This window comes from Sorex fumeus, unplaced genomic scaffold (genome assembly GCF_029834395.1).
Source record: "Sorex fumeus unplaced genomic scaffold, SorFum_2.1 ptg000014l, whole genome shotgun sequence".
Classification (NCBI taxonomy): Eukaryota; Metazoa; Chordata; class Mammalia; order Eulipotyphla; family Soricidae; genus Sorex; species Sorex fumeus.
In genome coordinates this window covers 8,587,977-8,599,016 of record NW_026606071.1, presented here as the reverse complement: position 1 = coordinate 8,599,016, position 11,040 = coordinate 8,587,977, and the positions used below count along the sequence as shown (strand labels likewise).

The following is an 11,040-nucleotide window of genomic DNA, read 5'->3' as shown; positions in this document are numbered from 1 at the left end:
ACATCACTTTATTTAAGGTAACAAAACTTTCCTTGGGTTTTGACCCAGGCTGACTGCAATGTTTTGCTCTATACTGTTACCTTGGATAAAGCAGCTCTCTTCATTTCTAGTGTGGGGAAGTCACACTGCTTTCCCCAACAGTGAATGCAAGACACCCCTGAGAGTCAGTCAACACATTAGCTATTATAACCCATGAAGAAAGGATTACTACATACATTTGAAGCACGCACTAAGAACTCTTGGTTGGGACTGTATTGTTCAAGGATGCTTGGCTCTCATGATTAATTTGACTCAGTGAACACTAGGCGAATTTTATCCTGGTTAGAGGATGTTTTCATGCTGAATTTCAAAAATCTATATATTCAAGTAGATTAATGGATTATTGGCCCTCTCTATCTTGAAGTTAAACCTCCAATCAGAGAACAACCTGCAGGTGATCTCTGAGGGGGAAATACAGTGCAGTATACCCATACAATTAAGCATTCTTCAAGGCATTATGCTGAGTGAAAAAGGCAAAGTACAGAAAAATGTAATAAATGTAGTAATTTTAGACCAGAGATATACAGTATGGTATGATGCTTGTTTTGCATGTGGAAAACCTTGATATTACAAATGGACTCTCATAACCAGTTTATTTTTCAAACATGACTTCTATGAATCCAGAAGACCCAACATTCCCAATGTATTTGAATTACTGCCTGTTTTTTCAGAAAAAAATCAATAAGTACCCCCCCCCCCCCCCCCCCGTAAATCTACCTTCCTTAAGTGAAATGAAAAACACTCTCTAATTGCGTTTGAGGCTCTTCCTGTCTTTCAAGCTCATTCCAGTACATGAACTCATCAGGAGTAATCTCTGAGCAGAGCCAGGAATAAGCCCTGAGCACCAACAGGTGTGGCCCCTAAGCCCCAAAGAAAAACAACAAAAATATTTTTACCTACTACTATAGTAGTAGAAATATTTTACCTACTACGATAGTAGTAGAGAGTATTTTATTTCCTTCAGTAAGCATATGTATAAAATACAAAAGAATCAAACATAGTGACTCACTTTGAGGAGAGCATAGGAACAGACTGGAGACTACAGAATGAAGAATGTGAATTGTTTTTTTTTGGGGGGGGGTGATGTTGGGGGAGGAGAGGAGAGTGATCCCTGAGTAATCCCAGCAATGCTCAGGGATTACTCTGTACTCAGGAATCACTCCTGGCAGGCCTGAGAGACGACATGGGATCTGGGGGATCGAAACCAGGTCAACCACATGCAAGCAAGGCAAGGCCTTACTCTATGTATTATTTCTCTGGCTCTAGTGAGCTATCTTTTTATACTAATTTGTCTGATAACAATGTGAATATATTACATATTTTAAAAAACATTTAAAAAAACCAAATCCTTTCCATTTCTACTCACCTATTTCAGAAGTTCATCAATCTACCTCTTTAGGTACATGTTGGAAAAGACCAAAGGAAAGGTCTTGAATCCTCTATTTGCTGCAATAAACACAAAAGCTTCCAGAATTTTATGACAGAAAAGTAAAGGCCCTCCCGTTGATCATCGATTTGCTAGAGCGGGCCCAGTAACGTCTCCATTGGAGACTTTGTTGTTACTGTGTCTGGCATATGGAATACTCTCGGTAGCTTGCCGGGCTCTCCGAGAGGGGCGGAGGAATCGAACTCGGGTCGGCCATGTTGGCTGCGTGCAAGGCAAGACGCCCTACCCGCTGTGCTATCGCTCCAGCACCAGAAAATTTTTTAAAGTACAGAGTCAAAGGAAAATCCGCAGAAAATATTTTCAATGAATGTTTCTGGTTTATAAAGGTAAGTGAACTTCAATTACATTGCAAACATAACACATTTGGACTGCAAAGCCTTCCTGTGTGACAATACACACATTGACACACAACATAAGAAAATAGCTTGAAATACAAAAATACAGTTGTGATTCAGAAAATGGCACCAAATTAGAAGAGCTTTATTATTTAATATATCAATGTATATACATTATCCTCCCAAATAAGAAATTATTTTATTCCAATGTTTAAAGTGTAAGCTTCCAAAATGAATCCTTAATTTGTAAATTTGAACAAAAGTCCTGCAAAGTAACACAATTTAATTTTGATCCTGACTAAAATACGCACCCTGTACCAATCACCTCTTTCACACAAAATGAACATTATAAATAAAACTTCCAAAAAAAAGATCACAGAGGTTTATTGCACATTGTATAGAATGCTTTGCCACTATGTGAAAGGCTTTCAGTCCTTGACTGTATTAACTTCTTGAATCTGGGTGAAAACAACATATTGCAGATATTAGCAGATCTAAGATCATGTATGATATCTTCCAGAAACAGGAAAAAATAATCTCATAAGCTGCTTGTGTTACTTTTTCTAAAATAAGAATGACTCCTTTTTTCTATTGTTTAAAAGCAAGAGATCTGAACAAATTCAAGGTCCTGTTCAAATGTTATTTTTTTCTTTTCAGACAGAAACCACATATACAGGCATTGTACCTGGCTATTTATTTCTACCTCGAGGACCAGTCCTTGTAGAATCCACCACTAAAGACCATTGTTAGGGTTCCTAATGATGCTGTCTATCATTAACAGTTACTCTTTTTGGTTTCAATATTTTCATTCTTTTTGCCTTAGTAAAGCTAGTAGAAACCAGCCAGAATGCAATTGCCCTAAAATCACAAAAGGGTTCTTAGTAAGATCATCTAGCACAGTGCCCATACAGCACACAGTAGGCATTTAATAAATACTTGATGCGTGAACGCATTATCTTTTAAGAACACTTCCTAGACCTAGATGTATTAATGATTTATGAGTAATATGCAGATGGAGGGTACACAGATCTAACTGGATGACTAAAAAAGAACATATAAAATGTGATATAGAGATGTTAGTTTTTACATTCTGTTCCAGGACAGAATGTGTACTTTAAGGGTTAAAACTATTCCAATAATAAAAAAATGGATTAGTCAAATGTTTTTATTTTGCCAAGAACTCTAACAGTATTAGTCTTTGGCAATTCTCAAACATAAAATGAGCCCAAATGAAACCAAACCAAATTGCACTATTACAAAGAAACAAGTCCATGGAAGCAGAGGAGAGGAGATTTAAGGAACTGCAACTTCAAGGAGACGGTTGTTTTTTCGTTTGCAAGTTGGCACACTCCCATTTTTCTGGTTGCCCTGAATAAACTTCACACATACTTTGTCCTGTCTGAACTGCACCAGGAACCTAGAAGAAGAGAATGAAACAGATTAAAGCACAAACACAACTGCTGAGATGATTATGCTAATACTAGCTATTGTTTTTTAATCAGTATTTGATATCAATAAGTATTGCCCCTAACATAAGCACTCCTATGCTTCGATTCACAACATCAGGTATTACACTGCAGGTACCACTGGCTGTCACAGCTTTGAAATACATTAACTCATCATAGTCCGTAAGGAAAGCAGCGATTAAATGAATTACTTCTGTCTTTCAAATGCAAAGACCAGCATACTACTTTTCCTTTCCCCTTCACCTGTATGTAATAAAACTAGAAATGGAGGAAGGGACTTTCATTAAAATTACATCAAACTGAGAGATTTGTATAAAGAAATTCAGAAGGGGAAGGGAAAGAAGAACCCTCCAGAACAGTTTCCAGGACTATTCAAGTGTTTCCTATGTGATTTGTGTTCCATACTCACTCTATGTGAATACTGACTTCTATCCTAAATAAACATATTTCAAAATAGCCGTGAGCTACAGAATAAACATAAAATTACAAGGTTGACTGCCACTTACATTTTCAATACCCATTCAATTATCTATACAGAAAATTATAAAATTAAAAACACGTAAACATATACATAAAGTCATCTCTTCTATACTGTACCATGTGGTATATGTGGCACATATGGGAAAACTTTCCAGTTCATATCTTTGTCTTCACAGTAGGCCTAGAAGAGCTTATCCACAAACCATTCCTTGGGCTTTTCTACAACAAACATCTACACTGCTGGCTGATACCCATGAGGGAGAGGAGCAGGGTGGCCTCCGATCCCAAGCTCTGACACCTCAAAGCCTTGTTCCTTCTTTCTACCACCAGAAACAGTGTAACGTTCCATGTTTCTACTGCATTCACCACATGAGTATTCAGAGGTTTGGGTATGTAATCGAGTCCCTCTAACAATTATGTGTGAGATTATAAGCCTACTGACAGCAAGAGCTAAAATCGAAGCACCTCTGCTCTGTACTTCTACTGAAGTGGAACATGACACATAAGCTTATGAATCACTGGATATAAAATGACTGTACATCTGATCTTTTAAAAGGGTTCTTTCTTTTCAACTTGAAAGCACTGGAGGGAAAATGCTATAGGACAGTTCTAAATTTGCCTACTTGATCTCTCTAAAATACTTGCATCTCAGGCCAAAAAGATAGTCCAGGGATTAATGCACATGCCTTGCACATGGCCAACCCTGGTAGGATCCTTGGTACTGCATACATTTCCCTGAGCCAGGAGTGATCCTTGAATCTGGAGCCAAAAGTAAGCCACAAGCTCCCCTCAAAAAGAAAATTTAAGTGAATAGTTAGACCACAGAACCAAACAAAACTGAAAACAATGAGACAGATCTAAACTACAATAACCAAACTTAAAAATGTGCCTGTCAACAAAAAAGTACAGTTGAAATGAACATCTGCACTTTTATGTTCATTGTTGCACTATTCACAATATCCAAAATCTGGAAAAAACTCAATTGCCCAAGAACAGATGACTGGTTAAAGAAACTTTGGTACATCCACACAATGGAGTACTATGCAGCTGTTAGAAAAGATGAAGTCATGAAATTTACATACAAGTGGTACTACATGGAAAGTATTATGCTAAGCAAAATGAGTCAGAATGTGAGGGACAGTCATAGAAAGACTGCATTCATCTGGGGAATATAAAGTAACAAATTGGGAGACTAACACCCAAAAATAGCCAAGATAAGTACCAGGAGGTTCACTCCATGGCTTGGATGCCAGACGCATATGCTGGGGGAGAAGGCAGCTCAGATAGAGAAGGGAGTACCAAATAAAGGGTGTTGGGAGGATCCTCCCAGGATGAGAGATGCATGCTGAAAGTAGACTATAGACTGAACATGATTGTCACTCAATGCCTCTTTTGCAAACCACAGCACCCAAAAGGAAAGAGAGAATAAAAGGGAATGCCCTGCCACAGGGGTGGGGTGGGGTGGTGGGAGGGATTCCGGGAGCATTGCAGGTGGGGAATGGGCACTGGTGGAGGGATGGGTACTCAATCATTGTATAACTGAAACCCAAGCACAAAAATCTTTGAGTCTACAACTGTACCTCATCGTGTTTCATTAATAAAAAATAATGTGCCTGTCAAGGAGACAGGTTGGAGAGTAGGAAGGTAAATGGGGACATGTGGAGGAGAGCTGGCACTAGTGATAGAGCAGATTTGGCAAATTGTATACCTGAAACTCAGCTATGAGTTAACTTTGTAAATTATGGCGTCTAACTAAAAAAATTAGATTAAAAACTCAACCAAGACAAACAAAACGCTTGCATCTAGACAACTCAAAAAAATCTTTAAGGTGTAACACAAATATGTATATTAAGGAATCAATTTTGTCTACAATTTAATTTTCAAAGAGCAGTTCTAATATAATGTATAGAGAACTCTTTCCTGAAAATGTTTCCCAAAAACATTAGCTTGCATTGGCTATCACCATTCTCAATGACTGTGTTTTACTCTAGAAATTTATAGTAGGCAAATTTTATTATTGACATTATGAGGTGGATAAACTGCTTTCTTAGAGAAAAAGAAATGGACCCACAGTAAGAGAATGGAGAATCATATAATCATTCTCCAGCAATTAATAATGTTAAACAATTTATTCTACAGCATCAATACCAGTTACAACCTCATAGCAAAAGAAACATAGCTTAGTTGCTTTAATTTTTGAAATATCATAAAATTACTGAAATAATTTAGACAATATATTTCCTATGTATATTTGCACAGAAGGAAGTAAATATATCTTCAGTGTTTCAGAGAATAAGTTTACTTTAGTTTTCACTACATGCAGAACTTCACTTTTAGAAATAATGTATACCTCACAGTTGATCCCTAAAATGGGATCTATTTACAGAGTACGTGGTTTGGAAGTTTATGGACTGGGATTTACAAGGCAACTGGGTTGTTTGAATTCAACTTTCATTTCTTTATGTGCAGGTTAAAACTTCGATAGGGAGTAAACAAGACTTTGAGTCTCCTATGTAAACTGATCCAGTTTACCCATGTTGACTATGGAGATTTTGCTAGAATAACTGCTTCTAATTATGAAAAGTTTCCATTGAGGATGGTACCAGTCACTGCACTACACACTGTTTACCACACAAAATCTGTACAGATGGCCATGAAATGAACTAAGCATACTTTGGCACAGAAATTCCATCCACCGCCCCCACCCCTCCGACCCCGTCCATGACTTTGTAAAATTTTGCTTAAATTTAAAATGCTCCCTAAGGAGATAGCTAAGCCCTGCATGAAAGCACACAGAGTTATTAAATAGGCTATACCAAAACCTTTCCCTCCAGGTTTCCTGAGCTGCCCACGCAGGGCCACAAGGCTAGGCAAGCATCCCTGGGCTGTTTTATTGTATGAGACTGACCAACGGTTAAGAGTTGGAAAGGAGGTGAAAGAAAGGAAGAGGAGCTGTCATGAACTGATTTATACTGCTAATAAATGTTTTCCTCACATGGCCACATTATAAATCTTCACTCAGACCAGCATGTTTACTGAAACCTGACATGCCTAGAACATTCTACGCCTCTCTGAGACAAGATAGGGTCTAGGTCACCCCAAAGCTAAATTAGCGCCCAGAACACATCCTTGGTTGTGTGAGTCAAACAAACTGTGAAGGCCACTGAGGCTTTCTGTGGTGGCTGACATTTGGAATACAAAGCACAAGAAGACAAGCTATCCATCCTCCAATGCCCCTTAGGTAGTTCCTAATGTGCAATGAGACTGCAGAGACTCTGGGACGTGCCACAGTAGAGAAGGGCTTTTATTTCCAGAGAACATGTTCTTCACTACACTTTGTTATTACATTCTCCCAAGGCAGGGTTTTAGAAATGCCAGTTGGGGTAATGCTTTGCTTAAAAGAAGCAATCCAGGGCTGGGGCGATAGCACAGTGGGTAGGGCATTTGCCTTGCACGTGGCCGACCCGGATTCGATTCCCAGCATCCCATATGGTCCCCTGAGCACTACCAGGGGGAATTCCTGAATGCAGAGCCAGGAGTAACCTCTGTGCATCGCTTGGTATGACCCAAAAGGAAAAAAAAAGAAGCAATCCTCTGCTGGGGTGTCCTTTCTCTTATTAATGCAGGCAGCAAGGACAAGGTTCCCTTGTCTATAGACCAATGAGTTTCTGCATCTGGAACATGTAGAACCTTCCTGTGATGACGAGGAAACAGCAGCTCTGAAATTATTAAAAAAAAAAAAAGAACCTAGAGGCAGTTTAAAGCTCAAATAGGCCTTAAAAGATTGAAATCATAAATGAATGGAATCTAATTATTCATTACTTTCCCCATCACCTCACTGTCAGTCACTGTCCTCTTGTTGTTCATCAATTTGCTCGCACGGGCCCAGTGACGTCTCCATTTTGAGACTTGTTGTTACTGTGTTTGGCATATTGAATACGTCACGAGTAGCTTGCCAGACTTTGCCGTGCGGGTGAGATACTCTGAGTAGCTTGCCAGGCTCTGTGAGAGGGGTGGAGAAATTGTACCCGGCTCGGGAGGGCTGGCTGCACGCAAGGCAAACACCCTAACACTGTGCTATTGCTCCAGCCCCCCCATCACCCCAGTATTTTTTTTATGACACTTGTTCAGTAATAAGTGATTCAGTCCAAGCTGCAATTGTCAGGGTGGGCCACTCTTCCTTGAAGTACAAACTCTCACTGCACACAGAGAACAGACCATAATAATCCTGAAGACATGCAAATTCCCACATACCAAATAAAGAATTTGCCTTATGAAGAGAGAGGAATGGGCATGGGTTTATTTTAGAAAGAATTATAAGAAAAGTTGAAAATAGAAAAGGCGGACTAAATCTTCATTAGAAAATAAAGTCATTTCCTGAGAAATCTGGCTTTGCAATTTTTTACTATGCATGTACAGTAAATAAGCACACAGAAAATCAATAGAGTAATTCAAATTCATTAAAATAATCTACCAACAGTTGAATAAGTGTATATGAATAGTCTCTACAATTAGAACCCCCCCAATAAAACCCAAAATTAAAATCCGTGGCGTATTAACATTCAAAAGCTATTATTCCATAATTATTTTGTTGTACATGAACAAAGTTATCTCAAATCTAACACATCCCAAAAGTACTCTTCACTTCACCATGCCAGATCACCCTTTTTCTTTGATGCCACTTACTAGATTTAGACCTTGGCCAAACCTACCACCTAAATCCATTTAGTTCATTTGTTTTCTTTCCAGTTCCATTTAGAATCTGACTAATTCTCACCTACCTGAAACATATACCCTAAACCTTTCCCAAGACAGCTTGGAGAAGCTCCTGTCTCTCTCTTCTACTCTTGCTTTCCTATTTTTTTCTATTGTTACTCAAAACAACCTTTGAAAATTCCCTCTCTCTGTTCTTCTGTGTTGGGGGTGGGGTGTTGGGGGGGGAGGGGTGGTGGAGGGAAACTGGGGTCACTGGTGGTGGGAAATGTACACTAGTGGAGGGAAGGATGTTGCAACACCGTATGACTGAAACCTAGGCACATAAGGCTTTGTAACTGTATCACATGGTGACTCACTTAAAAAAAAAAAAAGAAAAAAAATCCTAAATCAAATCATGCCTCACCCTATAATGGCTTTTCATTAGTGCCAGTAAAATCTCAGCTCTCCACTAAGCTACAGTTTTGCAGTCTGTCCCCTGCCTCTCCCTGGGTTTCCTCACCACTGTGTTCTGTCACAGAACTTACTCCGATCTCAGATCTCTGCATCTTCTGCCTCCCTGGCATAAAGCACCTTTCCAGACTTGGCCCATTCCAAGATCCTCACAAGTGTCTTTGCATGAGAGGTTTCCTGACTTCCCTATAGAAATATACCCTGTCACCCACTCTATGTTTTCTTTTAATCCACAAATATTTGTCAACAGTCAATGGCATTTCCTCTCTGCTTTTATTTGCGCACATCAGGCTCTTATGCTAGGATTTCAGGTACATTAGTGGGGGACCCGGTCACTGCCAGTCATTGCCCAACTACCACCTAGAACAAATACCAAACACATACTTGGTCCTTAGAAAGCAGATGTTATATAAATGAAGTCAGAATGCGCAATCAAAGTAACAACACTGAAAATACGTATGTGAACAATTGAGAAACATACTCATCAGAAATTTCAATATTGAGCTTCTGTTTGGTTTGGCTGAGAGTTGTTCGATACAGCTTGGTGGCCATTTCGATCAGGTGATCACTGCTGAAGAGAAAGTCTCCCTTACTAGCTGCTTCAGAGCCCTGAAACAACAAACTAAGAATCAGACTATGAAAATTAAATGTATCTTGCGAAGTAAAGACAGGGTTTTTACTTAGAGAAAATTTATAGCACTTTTAAAGCAATATAAGTCTGGCATCCACCCCCCATGCATAAACAGTAAAGACAAAAGCAGTATTTTCTTTCATCTTGGTCAGAACACTTGAGTAAGGTTACCTAACCCCCAGCTCCCTACAAGCTGCTTCTTGGACCAGAAGCACATCTGCATCGCTTGGGAGCTTGTTAGAAAAGCAGAACCTCAATCCTACTGCAGGGCGAATCCACAATGAGGTCCCTGGTTGGTTTATTTACAATCTGGTTCAAGAAGCACCGACCTAACCTATAACTCACTCTGAAAGTGCTGTTTAAAGCGTTCTTGGTGATTCAGTTTTTAAAAAGTAAGCATGACAATAATACTTGCAACAAAAACCCTAGGCAGCTGCTCTCAAAGTCACTGCACAAAGAACACATCTGGGAGTTTTCAAACACAGAACATCTGTGTCCCTACCCAGATAACTGATGAGATGGAACTGGAGGAGGGTCCGGGCATTAGGGCTGCTTTAAAGATCAATCAACACTATGAGAACCACTATGATAAAATCAGAGATGACCCCTTTAGGTAAAGATTTACCTGTGGGGAAAAGAGGTTAAATTAAACTTAAGGAATTATTCTAAGTTTAGAACCAGTCAGGGGAAAGGCTGATTATTTATATGTAATATTTAGATGTATGTTCCTAAATATAATTAGTATCTGCTAATATTTGTTTATTCAAGACTATATTTTCACAGGTTCTAGGTTAAGTATTTTCTTTTCTAGTGTTTATTTTATTGTATAGTGTTTCATTTAATTCTTACTATAATGCTGCGGTGTAGGTATTATTCTCATCCCTATTTCAAAAGAGAAAAGTAAGGTAGGTGCATAAGGTTAAATGACTTGGCCCATGACTACTGCGAAGTCAGTGAGATCAACTCAAGAGTCTATGCTCTTAATGACTCAAGTCAGAAAAGGGTCCTGGTTTAACTCAGAACATCAATAAACCTTTAGGTGAAAGTTATTTTGCAGTTTTTTTTAGTATAGTTGCATTCAAAAAAATAAAAACCATGCAAATTAAAGATCAGCAAGATATTAACAAAGCTGGTATACAGAAGCAGTAGGAGGAAGCATAATTCAAAATATCTCGATATCTGAGTGTTATTAGACTTAAAATAAAGCACACCATGGTGGGTGCAAATAAAAGCTGTCTTCAGTGAACTCAAAACTCAAGTGAGAGCCAGAGTGAGAGTAAACTTGGTAGGCATTTGCTTGCATGTGCCTGACCTGGGTTTGAGTCTCCATATGGTCCGCTGAGCCTTGCAAGGAGTGATCCCTGAACACAGAACCAGACTAAGCCCTGACCATCACCAGGAGTGCCCCCAAAACAAGAAATGTTAAGAAACTCAAGTGAACAAATCAATAAAAGTGATAAGCCTTACTCATTTCCT

At 39.0% G+C, this 11,040-nt stretch overlaps 1 protein-coding gene across 5 annotated transcripts in view; it reads right to left on the bottom strand.

Moving 5' to 3' along the window:
* Positions 1-1,945: 1,945 nt before the first annotated feature.
* The window catches only part of MYO1B (myosin IB), a 203,599-nt gene continuing 194,504 nt past the window's right edge, over positions 1,946-11,040 (bottom strand). For all 5 annotated transcript variants that reach the window (XM_056111658.1, XM_056111657.1, XM_056111656.1 and 2 more), the window contains 2 exons: positions 9,415-9,542; positions 1,946-3,238 (listed from right to left, as the gene is read on the bottom strand). In XM_056111658.1, coding sequence (XP_055967633.1) covers positions 3,115-3,238; positions 9,415-9,542 — 252 coding nt within the window. In that variant the 3' untranslated portion in view covers positions 1,946-3,114. The remainder of the gene's footprint in view (positions 3,239-9,414; positions 9,543-11,040) is intronic.